Source organism: Gymnodraco acuticeps, unplaced genomic scaffold, assembly GCF_902827175.1.
Source record: "Gymnodraco acuticeps unplaced genomic scaffold, fGymAcu1.1, whole genome shotgun sequence".
NCBI classification, from domain to species: domain Eukaryota; kingdom Metazoa; phylum Chordata; class Actinopteri; order Perciformes; family Bathydraconidae; genus Gymnodraco; species Gymnodraco acuticeps.
Window position 1 is genome coordinate 16,885 of NW_022992272.1, and position 12,646 is coordinate 29,530.

The window sequence follows — 12,646 nt, forward strand, 5'->3', positions numbered from 1 at the left end:
TCAACATGTGAGAAGTAGAAAGTACAGGTATTTGTGTTCAACATGTAAGAAGTAGAAAGTACAGGTATTTGTGTTCAACATGTAAGAAGTAGAAAGTACAGGTATTTGTGTTCAACATGTAAGAAGTAGAAAGTACAGGTATTTGGGTTCAACATGTAAGAAGTAGAAAGTACAGGTATTTGGGTTCAACATGTGAGAAGTAGAAAGTACAGGTATTTGAGTTCAACATGTGAGAAGTAGAAAGTACAGGTATTTGTGTTCAACATGTAAAAAGTAGAAAGTACAGGTATTTGTGTTCAACATGTAAGAAGTAGAAAGTACAGGTATTTGTGTTCAACATGTAAGAAGTAGAAAGTACAGGTATTTGAGTTCAACATGTAAGAAGTAGAAAGTACAGGTATTTGGGTTCAACATGTAAGAAGTCAAAGTAAAAAGTCGTCAGAAAAATAAGTAGTGGAGTAAAGTACTGATACCAGAACAATGTAATTAGACCTTTAACGAAGCAGACATTTTTGGTCCAATTAATCCGGTTATTTAATTTGTGAGGGGTGAGCGGGTTCAAGTAACTTCCTAACAAGCTGCCCCCCCCTTCCAAAACCCTCCATATGCCCCCCTGTGGAGCACAGCAGCAGATAGGGGGGGGGGGGGGGGGGGGTAAATGAGGACATGAGAGGGGGGCCATAATTATCCCTTCAATCTCAATCTAAATCTGGCACAGTTCACATCATCGGGACAAAGACGATAAAAACATCTTGAAATGGTGAAAGTCGGTGCATTCTGGATATGAGTTTTATCCCAACACTGTAATAAATGCAAAATAGATGATCTTTAAAAAGTATGCTTTTCTGTGCTTAATTTAGACAAATATTCCGTTTGTTATGAATGAAACTAGTGCTGGAGAGGCTTTTATCCGACTTCTATTGAAATGATTTTGTATCACTATTATGGGGCTATATAAATGCACTTGTGGGTGATTTGGAGCACCTCTGCACTTTGTTCTGATTAAATGTTTTTCTATCACACTTTTTTCCGTTTAAATGTTTTTTTATCATTATTATGGGACTATACAAATGATAAACAAGAACAATTATACAAGAACAGCTTTTTGAGATAAAAATGTGTTGGCGTCTAAATTGTATAAACATTTAGTGAGTTTATTTTAATTCATCCATTCATTTTTGGGGATTTTCTTAAACTTCATTTTTCGATTTTTGTTACTTTTACTTATTTACTTTCGCTTATGCAGGGCTTTGACTTAATACCTCTTCCAGCACTACATATTTCCATCTGAAGTGTTCTTGAGTAGCTGAAAATGATAATACTTGAGTAAATGTACGTATTTCCCCACTGGTTAAAGCTATATATTGTCTCCAGATGGCGTACATTAATATCTCAGCCATCTGTTGCAGTTTTTTCTGCTTCTTGCTTCCTAGAAGGCACGTCATCCTTTCTCCAAGTTAAGAGTCGAGCGTCATTATGCAAGACTCTCTGCTGCACTTCAAACACTGCAGAAAGTACAGCATGTCCTCTGCGCTGCCTGTCGACACTGTGTGAAATATTTAAGATTGTTAATGTTGAGCAGAGCTTGTGGGTTTTAGAGGATTGTAGTGTCAACAAAGATTGTTCTATAAAGCTACCAGAAGACAGTTGCATGAAAAGAGAGCTGCTCAAAGTCAGCTAACAGACTCTTAAATATCACAACAATATTTACCGTATTGACTTAATGGAAACAATGGCTTATTTAAAAATAGCAGCTTGTACAGGATGGACCGTGTTGAACTAGTGATAATTATCTCAAAGATGACTTGAAATAACAGAAATAATCCTTTATTTACAAACAGTCATACATTTCTGAAAAATGCCTATATTTCCACATCATTTGTGGAATATATTTAAAAAAAGAAAATGAACTCATTGTTTTAAACATTATCTGGTTTTGAAAAAATGACCTGACTTTTAAAAATAATGTTTTATTTTCAGAAATAACTTCAATTTTCAAAAAATTAAATTCACTTAAAGGTGGGGTATGTACGTTTGAGAAACCGGCTCGAGATACACTTTTTGTTATATTCCATGGAATGCTCTTAACATCCCGATAGCAATGAATATCTTAAGTGCTTTGACAAAAAATCCATAAAAAAATGTCATCTGTGGAAGCCGTGGCGCTGTAAAAAGTACAACCCGGCTAAACGGATTGCACGCACAAATGTATCTCGTGCCCTCATTATTGGGCGTGCATTGCGCGTTCATGTGTGTTGGAGGAGGTGCTCTGTAAGGAAGTCTGAAGGAAGGGGCGGATTATTTTCGGCTGTGTACTTTCAAATTGTAGTGCACTCGAGCCGGTTTCTGAAACTTACCTACCCCACCTTTAATGCAATTACAAGCTCGCTTTTTTGTATTCTGGATTGTGGGAAACGGTATTTCGATCTCTGTCTGTGCACACAAACTGAAAGATTGACAATAAAGTTGACTTTGATGTAAACATTATAGAAGATCACATGTTTCTTATATCTTTAGGTTAGTAACCACATATCTCTTCTTCTCTTCAGCTCCCCAGTATGTTTGGAGACTTGAGGTCGACGTTCATCGCTCTGATGATCGGATCCTACGCCTCCTCCGCCGTCACCTTCCCCGGCATCAAGGTAACAACAATCTGCTGTAAATAACAACAAATATCCATCCATTGTTCCTCATCCATCCCATGAGTCATTTCAAAGTTGTTTTTCATCATTTAAGGTCAAAAATCGTCTCAAAAAGTCTTTTAATAACAACACTTCAGACATTTGTAGGTGATCCATGCAAAACAAGTCTCATTGAGTTAATCTGTGATGTGTCCTAACGAACAGAACAGCCTCATAATTGTACATTAAAAAACCAGCTAGATTATACAAGTGTGATAGTGGGGCACAATTATTTGCATTTGCCATTAATTGGATTTTCATGATTGTTATTTGGAGAGACAATTATAGAAAGAAAAATATCCTTATAAATCTTGTCCAGCTGATTAAAACTGGATTTTAAACACAAATGTGCATTTGTTTTGTTATGGAAAGGCTTTTAAACACTTTTTTGGGCTATTGTTTGCTTCCATAAAATGTCTATAGTCAGAGTAGTGGGAATAAACATTACAAAAACACACATTTATTACGAAGCTTGTCAAGTTGTTTCTGTAAATTCCTCCTAAATTCACCAAAAGTTATAAAAGAATGCCTAATTTGCACTTCAAACACATAACAACCCAGTTCTTTATGTTGATTATTTGTTCACGAGGTTAGGGTAAGGGTTAAAGGGATTCTGATTCTGTTTCTGACGACTTCAGGTGATCTACGATCTGGGCGCCACCTTCATCATCATCCTGCTGGTCTGGGCTGCCTGCGCCTGCCTCGTCTTCCTCAACTGTTTCATCAACTGGCCTCTGGAGCCGTTCCCCAGCCCCGAGGACATGGACTACACGTGAGAATAAACGGGATTTCAGGGATTAACAGGTTTTCTGGGAGTAACAGGAGTTCTGTGAGTGGGGAGTAACGGGATTTCGGGGAGTAACGGGATTTCTAGTTCTTTAGTTTGTAGTTTGTAGTTCTTTGGTTGGTAGTTATTTGGTTTGTAGTTCTTTGATTAGTTCTTTAGTTTTTTGTTATTTAGTTGGTAGTTTGTAGTTTGTATTTCTTTGGTTTGTAGTTCTAGTTTGTAGTTCTTTCGTAACGGGATTTCTGTGAGTGGGTCGTAACGGGATTTCTGGGAGTAACGGAATTTCTGTGTGTGGGTCGTAACGGGATTTCGGGGAGTATCGGGATTTCTAGTTCTTTAGTTTGTAGTTTGTAGTTCTTTGGTTTGTAGTTCTTTGGTTTGTAGTTCTTTGTTTTTTTGTTATTTAGTTGGTAGTTTGTAGTTTGTAGTTTGTATTTCTTTGGTTTGTAGTTCTAGTTTGTAGTTCTTTCGTAACGGGATTTCGGGGAGTAACGGAATTTCTGTGAGTGGGTCGTAACGGGATTTCTGGGAGTAACGGGATTTCTGGGAGTAACGGGATTACTGGGAGTAACGGAATTTCTGTGAGTGGGTCGTAACGGGATTTCTGGGAGTAACGGAATTTCTGGGAGTGGGTCGTAACGGGATTTCGGGGAGTTACAGGGATTTTGGTTTGTATCAGGATAGTTCTTTAGTTTCTAGTTCTTTAGTAACGGGAGTAAGGGGATTTCTGGGAGTAACTGGATTTCTGGGAGTAACGGGACTCCTGGTTGGTTAAACCAAAATACTGTATAATTATGCTCAAAGTGTATTTATTTATTTTTCTTTCTTTTGTATTTGATATAGAGGTAATCCAGAAGTGACACAATGCGATCAGGTTACTTTTTTACCCTGATTTGGTTTCTGTTTTGTACTGGAACGTGTAAAGAAACACACACACACACACACACACACACACACACACACACACACACACACACACACACACACACACACACACACACACACACACACACACACACACACACACACACACACACACACACACACAGGTTTCTGTAGAGAGATTCTCCGCAGAGATCTCCTCACACACATGGAAAACATTTCATGGACTTTTACGCTTTCTATCCGAAGCATAAAGACAGGAAAGACTTTAAAACCAGATGATCGGCCGGATTTGCTCGCAGCCACCTAGATATTTTCTTTCCTCCTTTTGCTCGGCTCATGTATCTCCTTCTGACTTTCTTTCCTCATCCTTCTCCTTATTGGTGGATTACTGAACTTATCCTAAGTATTCACATCCCCCCCCCTGGCCTTCACCTGCAAAATACCACTGAAAGACACGTGCAAAGACTAGGAAGAGACTCAAAATAAACTTTAAATGGATTAAAAGAGATGCAAAACAACCACAAAAAACGATAACAAGCCCAAATGCAAAGAGATGTAAACAACCACAGGTACAAAAATGACAACAAGCAGACTCAAAAAACGGGCACAAAATAAATAGAAAGGAGACAAAATTACTATAAAGACACAAAAAAGACCAAAATGAACATATAACCACAAGACTACCACAAAGAGACTCAAAATACATGTCTATTACATGACAGAAAAAGACAAAAAGGGACCACAAAGAGACATAAAAAGACACGAAATGACTCAATTTGACTTCAAACAGTCACTTATGGAGCATTTCCACTACAGCGTGGAGCTCGCTTTAAGCGTGCAGGGCCCGTTTTTGGTTGTGTTTCCACTTGGCGTAGTTCCGGCTAGCGGGTACTATTTCACAGTTTTTCTGGTCCCATAAAATCGAGGTTCTTTCCGGGCCAACAACCAGGCTGAGTCGGGCTGAGTATGCTAAACTAGAGAGAGAATCGCTGGCAAGGGGGCTACAACTACAACAAGATTAACATATTTGACCGTGATTTAATTGTAATACACGTTTCAAAATGATGCCGAAGTAACAACATACTGATACCGGTTAGTAAAAACCATGAATTAATGCTTTGACAAGTCTGCAGACAGACGGCAGAGAAACGCCTTTTAAAATGTGTGTTTTAAAAGCTAAGCTAACGTTATATATGCTCCGACCGTCCACACTCACAACAACGGCCTACAGACATAAATAAACCAGCGACTGTATTCGCCATGACACAGGCAGTCTGTGGTTTGTACTTGTTTAACTTTTGTCTAGTTTCTGAACAGATATGAGGAGCTGTGAGCTCTGAGTGCTAAGAGCTAACGGCTGATGTTGTTTTTCTGTGGTTCTCATTGAAGATGACATCACGGCTCCGCCTACACTGCGTTGCTATAGTTACTGCCCCAGCTACTACACTGTAATGGAAACGCAGCATAAAGTGACTCTGGCCTACCAAGGCCTAACGAGGCCTAGCCATACAGAGCGAGGCCCTGTAATGGAAATGCGCCATTAAAGACCTCAAAGATACGTAAAAAGACACAAAACGACTCAAAGTGACTTCAAACAGTTACAAAAAGACCAAAATGGACAACAAAGTGACACAGAATCACACTATTTCACGGTTCTCTGTATTTTGCGCTCAAAATATCCTCTTCACCGCCTCTTCTCTCCCCACCTGCAGGGTTAAGATCAAGTTCAGCTGGCTGGGCTTCGACCACAAGATCACAGGGAAGCAGTTTTACCAGCAGGTGACGACGGTGGGCCGCCGCCTCAGCGTGGGAAACTCCATGAAGCAGAAACAGCCGAACAAGGACCTGGCAACGCAGGAGGCCAACAAACTGTGCCTGTCCACCGTCGACCTGGAGGTCAAATCCAAGGACCAGGAACCGGGTGAGTCTGCAGGAAAATACACTTCAAACTAGTGTCGTTACGATACCAACATTTTTGTTTCGGTACGGATACCAAGTCAAGAATTGCGATTTCTCAAAAAAAGGGGAACCCGTCTTAAATGTCATTATTGTGCTTTATTTCAAACCTGGAAACAATTTGCAGTCATAACACAAACTTTTGAACAATGAGAACTATAAATAAAATAAATTAAAGCAATGGCATTCAAGGTAAAATGACAATTAACTAAAATAGCAGCATCATCTCAAACAACTTTTTTGTCAAAATTCAAAATAGAGGGATCTGAAACATTCCTTACAGACAGGCCTCGTGGTGTCCGTAGGCTTGCCCTCGCTGTCGGAGATGCAACCAAAATACTTCCAAATTTCACTTCTTGCGTCTTAATTGTCTTCAAGCTGAGGCGCATCGGCAATAGCACTCACACTTGCAGCCATGCTTCTCGTTTTGTCACATGATATAAAAGCTATATTCATAAAAAGAGTATTTTTAAACACGAGTATCTGTACTTCTACTTGAGTAAAGGATGTGTGTACTTTTGCCATCTCTGCAAGACAGACAGGATGTAAACACTAATGGGAACAGTAGAAGAAGACAAAGAGGAAGTTACAGGAACACAGTATGCGCTTTGTCATTGTTCAAGGTCTTCCACACTGCCTTAAAAGTGCTTGAATTTTAATTAAATATCCGTATGAACCCTCAGACCCCAGCTCGGACCTACATCTGTACAAAACAATTAGTCCCAAACATGCCTGTGTTACCTTAAGGCGCCCCTTTACCTCCGCCCTAAATCCAAGCTAAGCTAACGTCCGTTTCCCCCACACCTCTTGCTCTCTTTGGTAACAAATGGACCGTGGAATATGTTCAGACCCTGATTTTAGAAAGCCACTCAGTAGGTGTTTGGTTTCAGAGCCTGAGAGAAGCATTGTAGCGTTGCAGTCATTGTTAATTTCATAACAGCTGGACATTTTCCATCTGTCAGGAGCTGTTAGATTACACACTGCAGCTCTCATTTCTCTCAGCTAGATATCGACTAATCAGCCCTTAAACCCCAAAAAGCAGAATAGGCTCCCATTTAAGTATAAGTAGTAATACCACAGTGTAGAAATACTTTGTGACAAGTAAATCTAGCAGCAAAGAACCACAAATAATAATAATAACTTGTATTTCTATAGCGCCTTTCATGATACACAAGGTCGCTTTACAAGGAAGAACAGGAGTATAAACAAACATAACAAAACAAAAGGCAGTCAGACGATCAGTTTAGACAGACAAAACAACAAATAGATTTGGGGCCAAAGTCCTTGGCAGACAGATGGGACTTGAGGGCCCTCAAAAATAACATTTCTTGTGAAGCATAATGGCTATTACAATTAGTGATCCATTAATCAGTTCATCATTTTAAATGTTAGAGCTGGTAAAGGTGGAGATGACTTGTTAACGGACTATATAATAACTATAAATAAGTGTACAGTAGTAAAAAGTACAATATTTGCCTCCATATTGTAGTGGAGTACAAGTAAGTACATAGTACTTGAACCTAAAAAGCCTTGTGCAAATGTTTCTTTCCACCCCTGCGTTATGGTAATTATTTATTTAGCTTGGCCACCCTGTTCTAGTTTGGTATGTAAACGTGACATGGTGCTAGCAGGATGATAGCCAAGGTTGGTTTTTTATTCCTAATGACCTCTTCTTATTTCATTTCCTGTGCAGCTCAGACCTTCATGAAGAGTATCTTCAGCCCCATCTTCATGCTGAGCCTCATCACCATGTGTGTGACGCAGCTTCGCCTCATCTTCTACATGGGAGCCATGAACACCATCTTGGAGTCTCTGACGGAGGGAGACCTCAGCACCGGTGAGATTAAACACTGTATAAACACACAATAAGGAACTACAGCACGGTCACATGACTTCACGTCACCACCGCTAAGCTAAAGGGGGCTAATGTTGGGCTATAAAGGAACTACAGCACGGTCACATGACTTCACGTCACCACCGTTAGCTAAAGGGGGCTAATGTTGGGCTATAAAGGAACTACAGCACGGTCACATGACTTCACATCACCACCGCTAAGCTAAAGGCGGCTAATGTTGGGCTATAAAGGAACTACAGCACGGTCACATGACTTCACGTCACCACCGCTAAGCTAAAGGAGGCTAATGTTGGGCTATAAAGGAACTACAGCACGGTCACATGACTTCACGTCACCACCGCTAAGCTAAAGGAGGCTAATGTTGGGCTATAAATAAGGAACTACAGCACGGTCACATGACTTCACGTCACCACTGCTAAGCTAAAGGAGGCTAATGTTGGGCTGTAAATAAGGAACTACAGCATGGTCACATGACTTCACTTCACTACCGCTAAGCTAAAGGTGGCTAATGTTGGACTATAAAGGAACTACAGCACGGTCACATGACTTCACTTCACTACCGCTAAGCTAAAGGTGGCTAAAGTTGGACTATAAAGGAACTACAGCACGGTCACATTACTTCACGTCACTACCGCTAAGCTAAAAGTGGCTAATGTTGGACTATAAAGGAACTACAGCACGGTCACATGACTTCACGTCACTACCGCTAAGCTAAAGGAGGCTAATGTTGGACTATAAAGGAACTACAGCACGGTCACATGACTTCACTTCACTACCGCTAAGCTAAAGGTGGCTAAAGTTGGACTATAAAGGAACTACAGCACGGTCACATGACTTCACGTCACTACCGCTAAGCTAAAAGTGGCTAATGTTGGACTATAAAGGAACTACAGCACGGTCACATGACTTCACGTCACTACCGCTAAGCTAAAGGAGGCTAATGTTGGGCTATAAAGGAACTACAGCACGGTCACATGACTTCACGTCACCACCGCTAAGCTAAAGGAGGCTAATGTTGGGCTATAAAGGAACTACAGCACGGTCACATGACTTCACGTCACCACCGCTAAGCTAAAGGGGGTTAATGTTGGGCTATAAAGGAACTGCAGCACGGTCACATGACTTCACGTCACCACTGCTAAGCTAAAGGAGGCTAATGTTGGGCTATAAATAAGGAACTACAGCACGGTCACATGACTTCACGTCACCACCGCTAAGCTAAAGGAGGCTAATGTTGGGCTGTAAATAAGGAACTACAGCATGGTCACATGACTTCACTTCACTACCGCTAAGCTAAAGGTGGCTAATGTTGGACTATAAAGGAACTACAGCACGGTCACATGACTTCACTTCACTACCGCTAAGCTAAAGGTGGCTAAAGTTGGACTATAAAGGAACTACAGCACGGTCACATGACTTCACGTCACTACCGCTAAGCTAAAGGAGGCTAATGTTGGACTATAAAGGAACTACAGCATGGTCACATTACTTCACGTCACTACCGCTAAGCTAAAAGTGGCTAATGTTGGACTATAAAGGAACTACAGCACGGTCACATGACTTCACGTCACTACCGCTAAGCTAAAGGAGGCTAATGTTGGACTATAAAGGAACTACAGCACGTTCACATGACTTCACTTCACTACCGCTAAGCTAAAGGTGGCTAAAGTTGGACTATAAAGGAACTACAGCACGGTCACATGACTTCACTTCACTACCGCTAAGCTAAAGGTGGCTAATGTTGGGCTATAAAGGAACTGCAGCACGGTCACATGACTTCACGTCACCACCGCTAAGCTAAAGGTGGCTAAAGTTGGGCTATAAAGGAACTGCAGCACGGTCACATGACTTCACGTCACCACGGCTAAGCTAAAGGTGGCTAATGTTGGGCTATAAAGGAACTACAGCACGGTCACATGACTTCACGTCACCACCGCTAAGCTAAAGGTGGCTAATGTTGGCTGTGATGACGTTTAGTGATCAGAAAGTGAACCGTGTTGCTGTGGATGTTTTCTATGTTCACTTTTCTTTCTGCTCTCTAACGATCCTCTCTCTGCTGCTTTCTGCTCAGCTTCAGCGCCTCGTTGTTAACTCTGCTTTGTCTTTCCTCCCGTTCTGTTTCTGCCACTCTTTCTTTTTCCGCCGCGCTGGCTTCTTGCTGCTGTTTCAGTGGAGAAGATGCAAGTGGGTAAGAAACTTCAGGCTTGAATCACAAAGAAACCCAATTTCTCCAGCTGTTTGTTTCCACTATTCATTCATGGACAAACCAACAAACGATATCCTTTACTGGAGCAAAAGTAGAAATACTGTGATCTTAAAATACTATATTACAAGTAAAAGTATAGTAGGAAGTATAGAAGTATATAAAAAATGTAGTATTATGTTATTAGCATAGAAATAGAGAGATAGATTAGTGATACTACACCAATGTGTTGATTAACAATACAAATGTTCACGTATTTATTGGTATATTTATATACTTTTTCTTCTTATATTTATGCAAATATGTTATTTTATTTCATTGTTAAATAGAGCAACTGTTACAAAGCCCAATTCCCCCCTGAATATGTATAAGTAATATTTTCCAATCAGGACTTTTACTTGTAACGGAGTATTTTAAGACCATAGTATTTGTACTTGTAACAGAGTATTTTAAGACCATAGTATTACTACTTTTACTAACGGAGTATTTTAAGACCATAGTACAACTACTTTTACTTGTAACAGAGTATTTTAAGACCATAGTATTACTACTTTTACTTGTAACAGAGTATTTTAAGACCATAGTATTACTACTTTTACTTGTAACAGAGTATTTTAAGACCATAGTATTTGTACTTGTAACAGAGTATTTTAAGACCATAGTATTACTACTTTTACTTGTAACAGAGTATTTTAAGACCATAGTACAACTACTTTTACTTGTAACAGAGTATTTTAAGACCATAGTATATCTACTTTTACTTGTAACAGAGTATTTTAAGACCATAGTACAACTACTTTTACTTGTAACAGAGTATTTTAAGACCATAGTATTACTACTTTTACTTGTAACAGAGTATTTTAAGACCATAGTATTACTACTTTTACTTGTAACAGAGTATTTTAAGACCATAGTATTACTACTTTTACTTGTAACAGAGTATTTTAAGACCATAGTATTACTACTTTTACTAACGGAGTATTTTAAGACCATAGTACAACTACTTTTACTTGTAACAGAGTATTTTAAGACCATAGTATATCTACTTTTACTTGTAACAGAGTATTTTAAGACCATAGTACAACTACTTTTACTTGTAACAGAGTATTTTAAGACCATAGTATTACTACTTTTACTTGTAACAGAGTATTTTAAGACCATAGTATTACTACTTTTACTTGTAACAGAGTATTTTAAGACCATAGTATTACTACTTTTACTCGTAACAGAGTATTTTAAGACGATAGTATTACTACTTTTACTTGGGTAAAGAAGTACTTTTTCCACTTTTACTTAAATATCTGAATATTTCCTCCACCTTTGACTTTGTGTTTGTGTTTCTTTGTGCATCCTCCTCTAAATCCTCCATATTTCATGTTTAAAACGTTACAAAACAGCCAAAATCAAACCTCAATAACGCTTTTCTCCCGTCCCTCAGTGAGCGTCTACACGTCGATCTTCGGCGTCCTGCAGCTCCTCTGTCTCATCACTTCTCCCGTGATCGGGTACGTGATGGACTGGAAGCTCAAAGACTGTGAAGACGACAAAGACAAAGTCACCCCGAGGTGAGGAAGCACCCATAAAACACTATGAAAAATTAACTAATTGCAATTTTTTTTACTTTAAGAGATGCAAAAGAACCAAAAAACCTAAAAGAAAACCAATTACAAAGAGATATAAACCATCACAGGTACAAGATTACAACAAACAGACTTTGAGTCACAAAGAAATATAAAAAAGAGACACAATGAGACTCAGAGACACAAAATGAACATTCGATTACTACAAAAAGACAACAAATGACCAAATATGAAACATTTTACCACAAAAAGACCAATTATTTTGAGTGATATTGCAATATTTGTGGACAGGTGTGGTTGGCGACGGCTTAGCAGATACGATAAGATAAGACGTACCTTATTGATCCAAATGTGGGAGTTTTTTGTGTCTTTTTAGCATTGCAAAAGAGGAGGTAAAAGCCATTGTTCTTCGTGTTGTTTGATGATTTGTTTGATCAACTAAGTGAACTTGAAATGTGAACGGTTTAGAGCAGTGGTTCCCAACCTGGGGGGCGCCAGGCCTCAGATGATTTGAGACCAAATATTATATTTAGACTTTTTTTTTATTTATTTTTTTTACATATAATTGTAAGGCCAGGGCTCGACATTATAAATGGCCCGCTGGCCCGGAAGCACTATTTAGACACCCCGGGCAGCACTTTCCACTTGCCCGCTCGGGCCACTAAAAATATTGTTTAAAAAAAAATGTGTCCTGTGGTA

The 12,646-nt window shown here is 39.5% G+C and overlaps 1 protein-coding gene across 1 annotated transcript; it reads left to right on the forward strand.

Moving 5' to 3' along the window:
- Positions 1 to 2,552: 2,552 nt before the first annotated feature.
- LOC117540555 (large neutral amino acids transporter small subunit 4-like) lies at positions 2,553 to 11,932 on the forward strand (the record flags this gene model as incomplete). Its single annotated transcript, XM_034207302.1, has 6 exons — positions 2,553 to 2,642; positions 3,320 to 3,453; positions 6,066 to 6,274; positions 8,003 to 8,146; positions 10,335 to 10,352; positions 11,806 to 11,932. Coding segments are annotated over exons 1-6 (716 nt in total), but the record flags the coding sequence as incomplete, so codon positions are not given.
- Between the last annotated feature and the right edge of the window lie 714 nt (positions 11,933 to 12,646).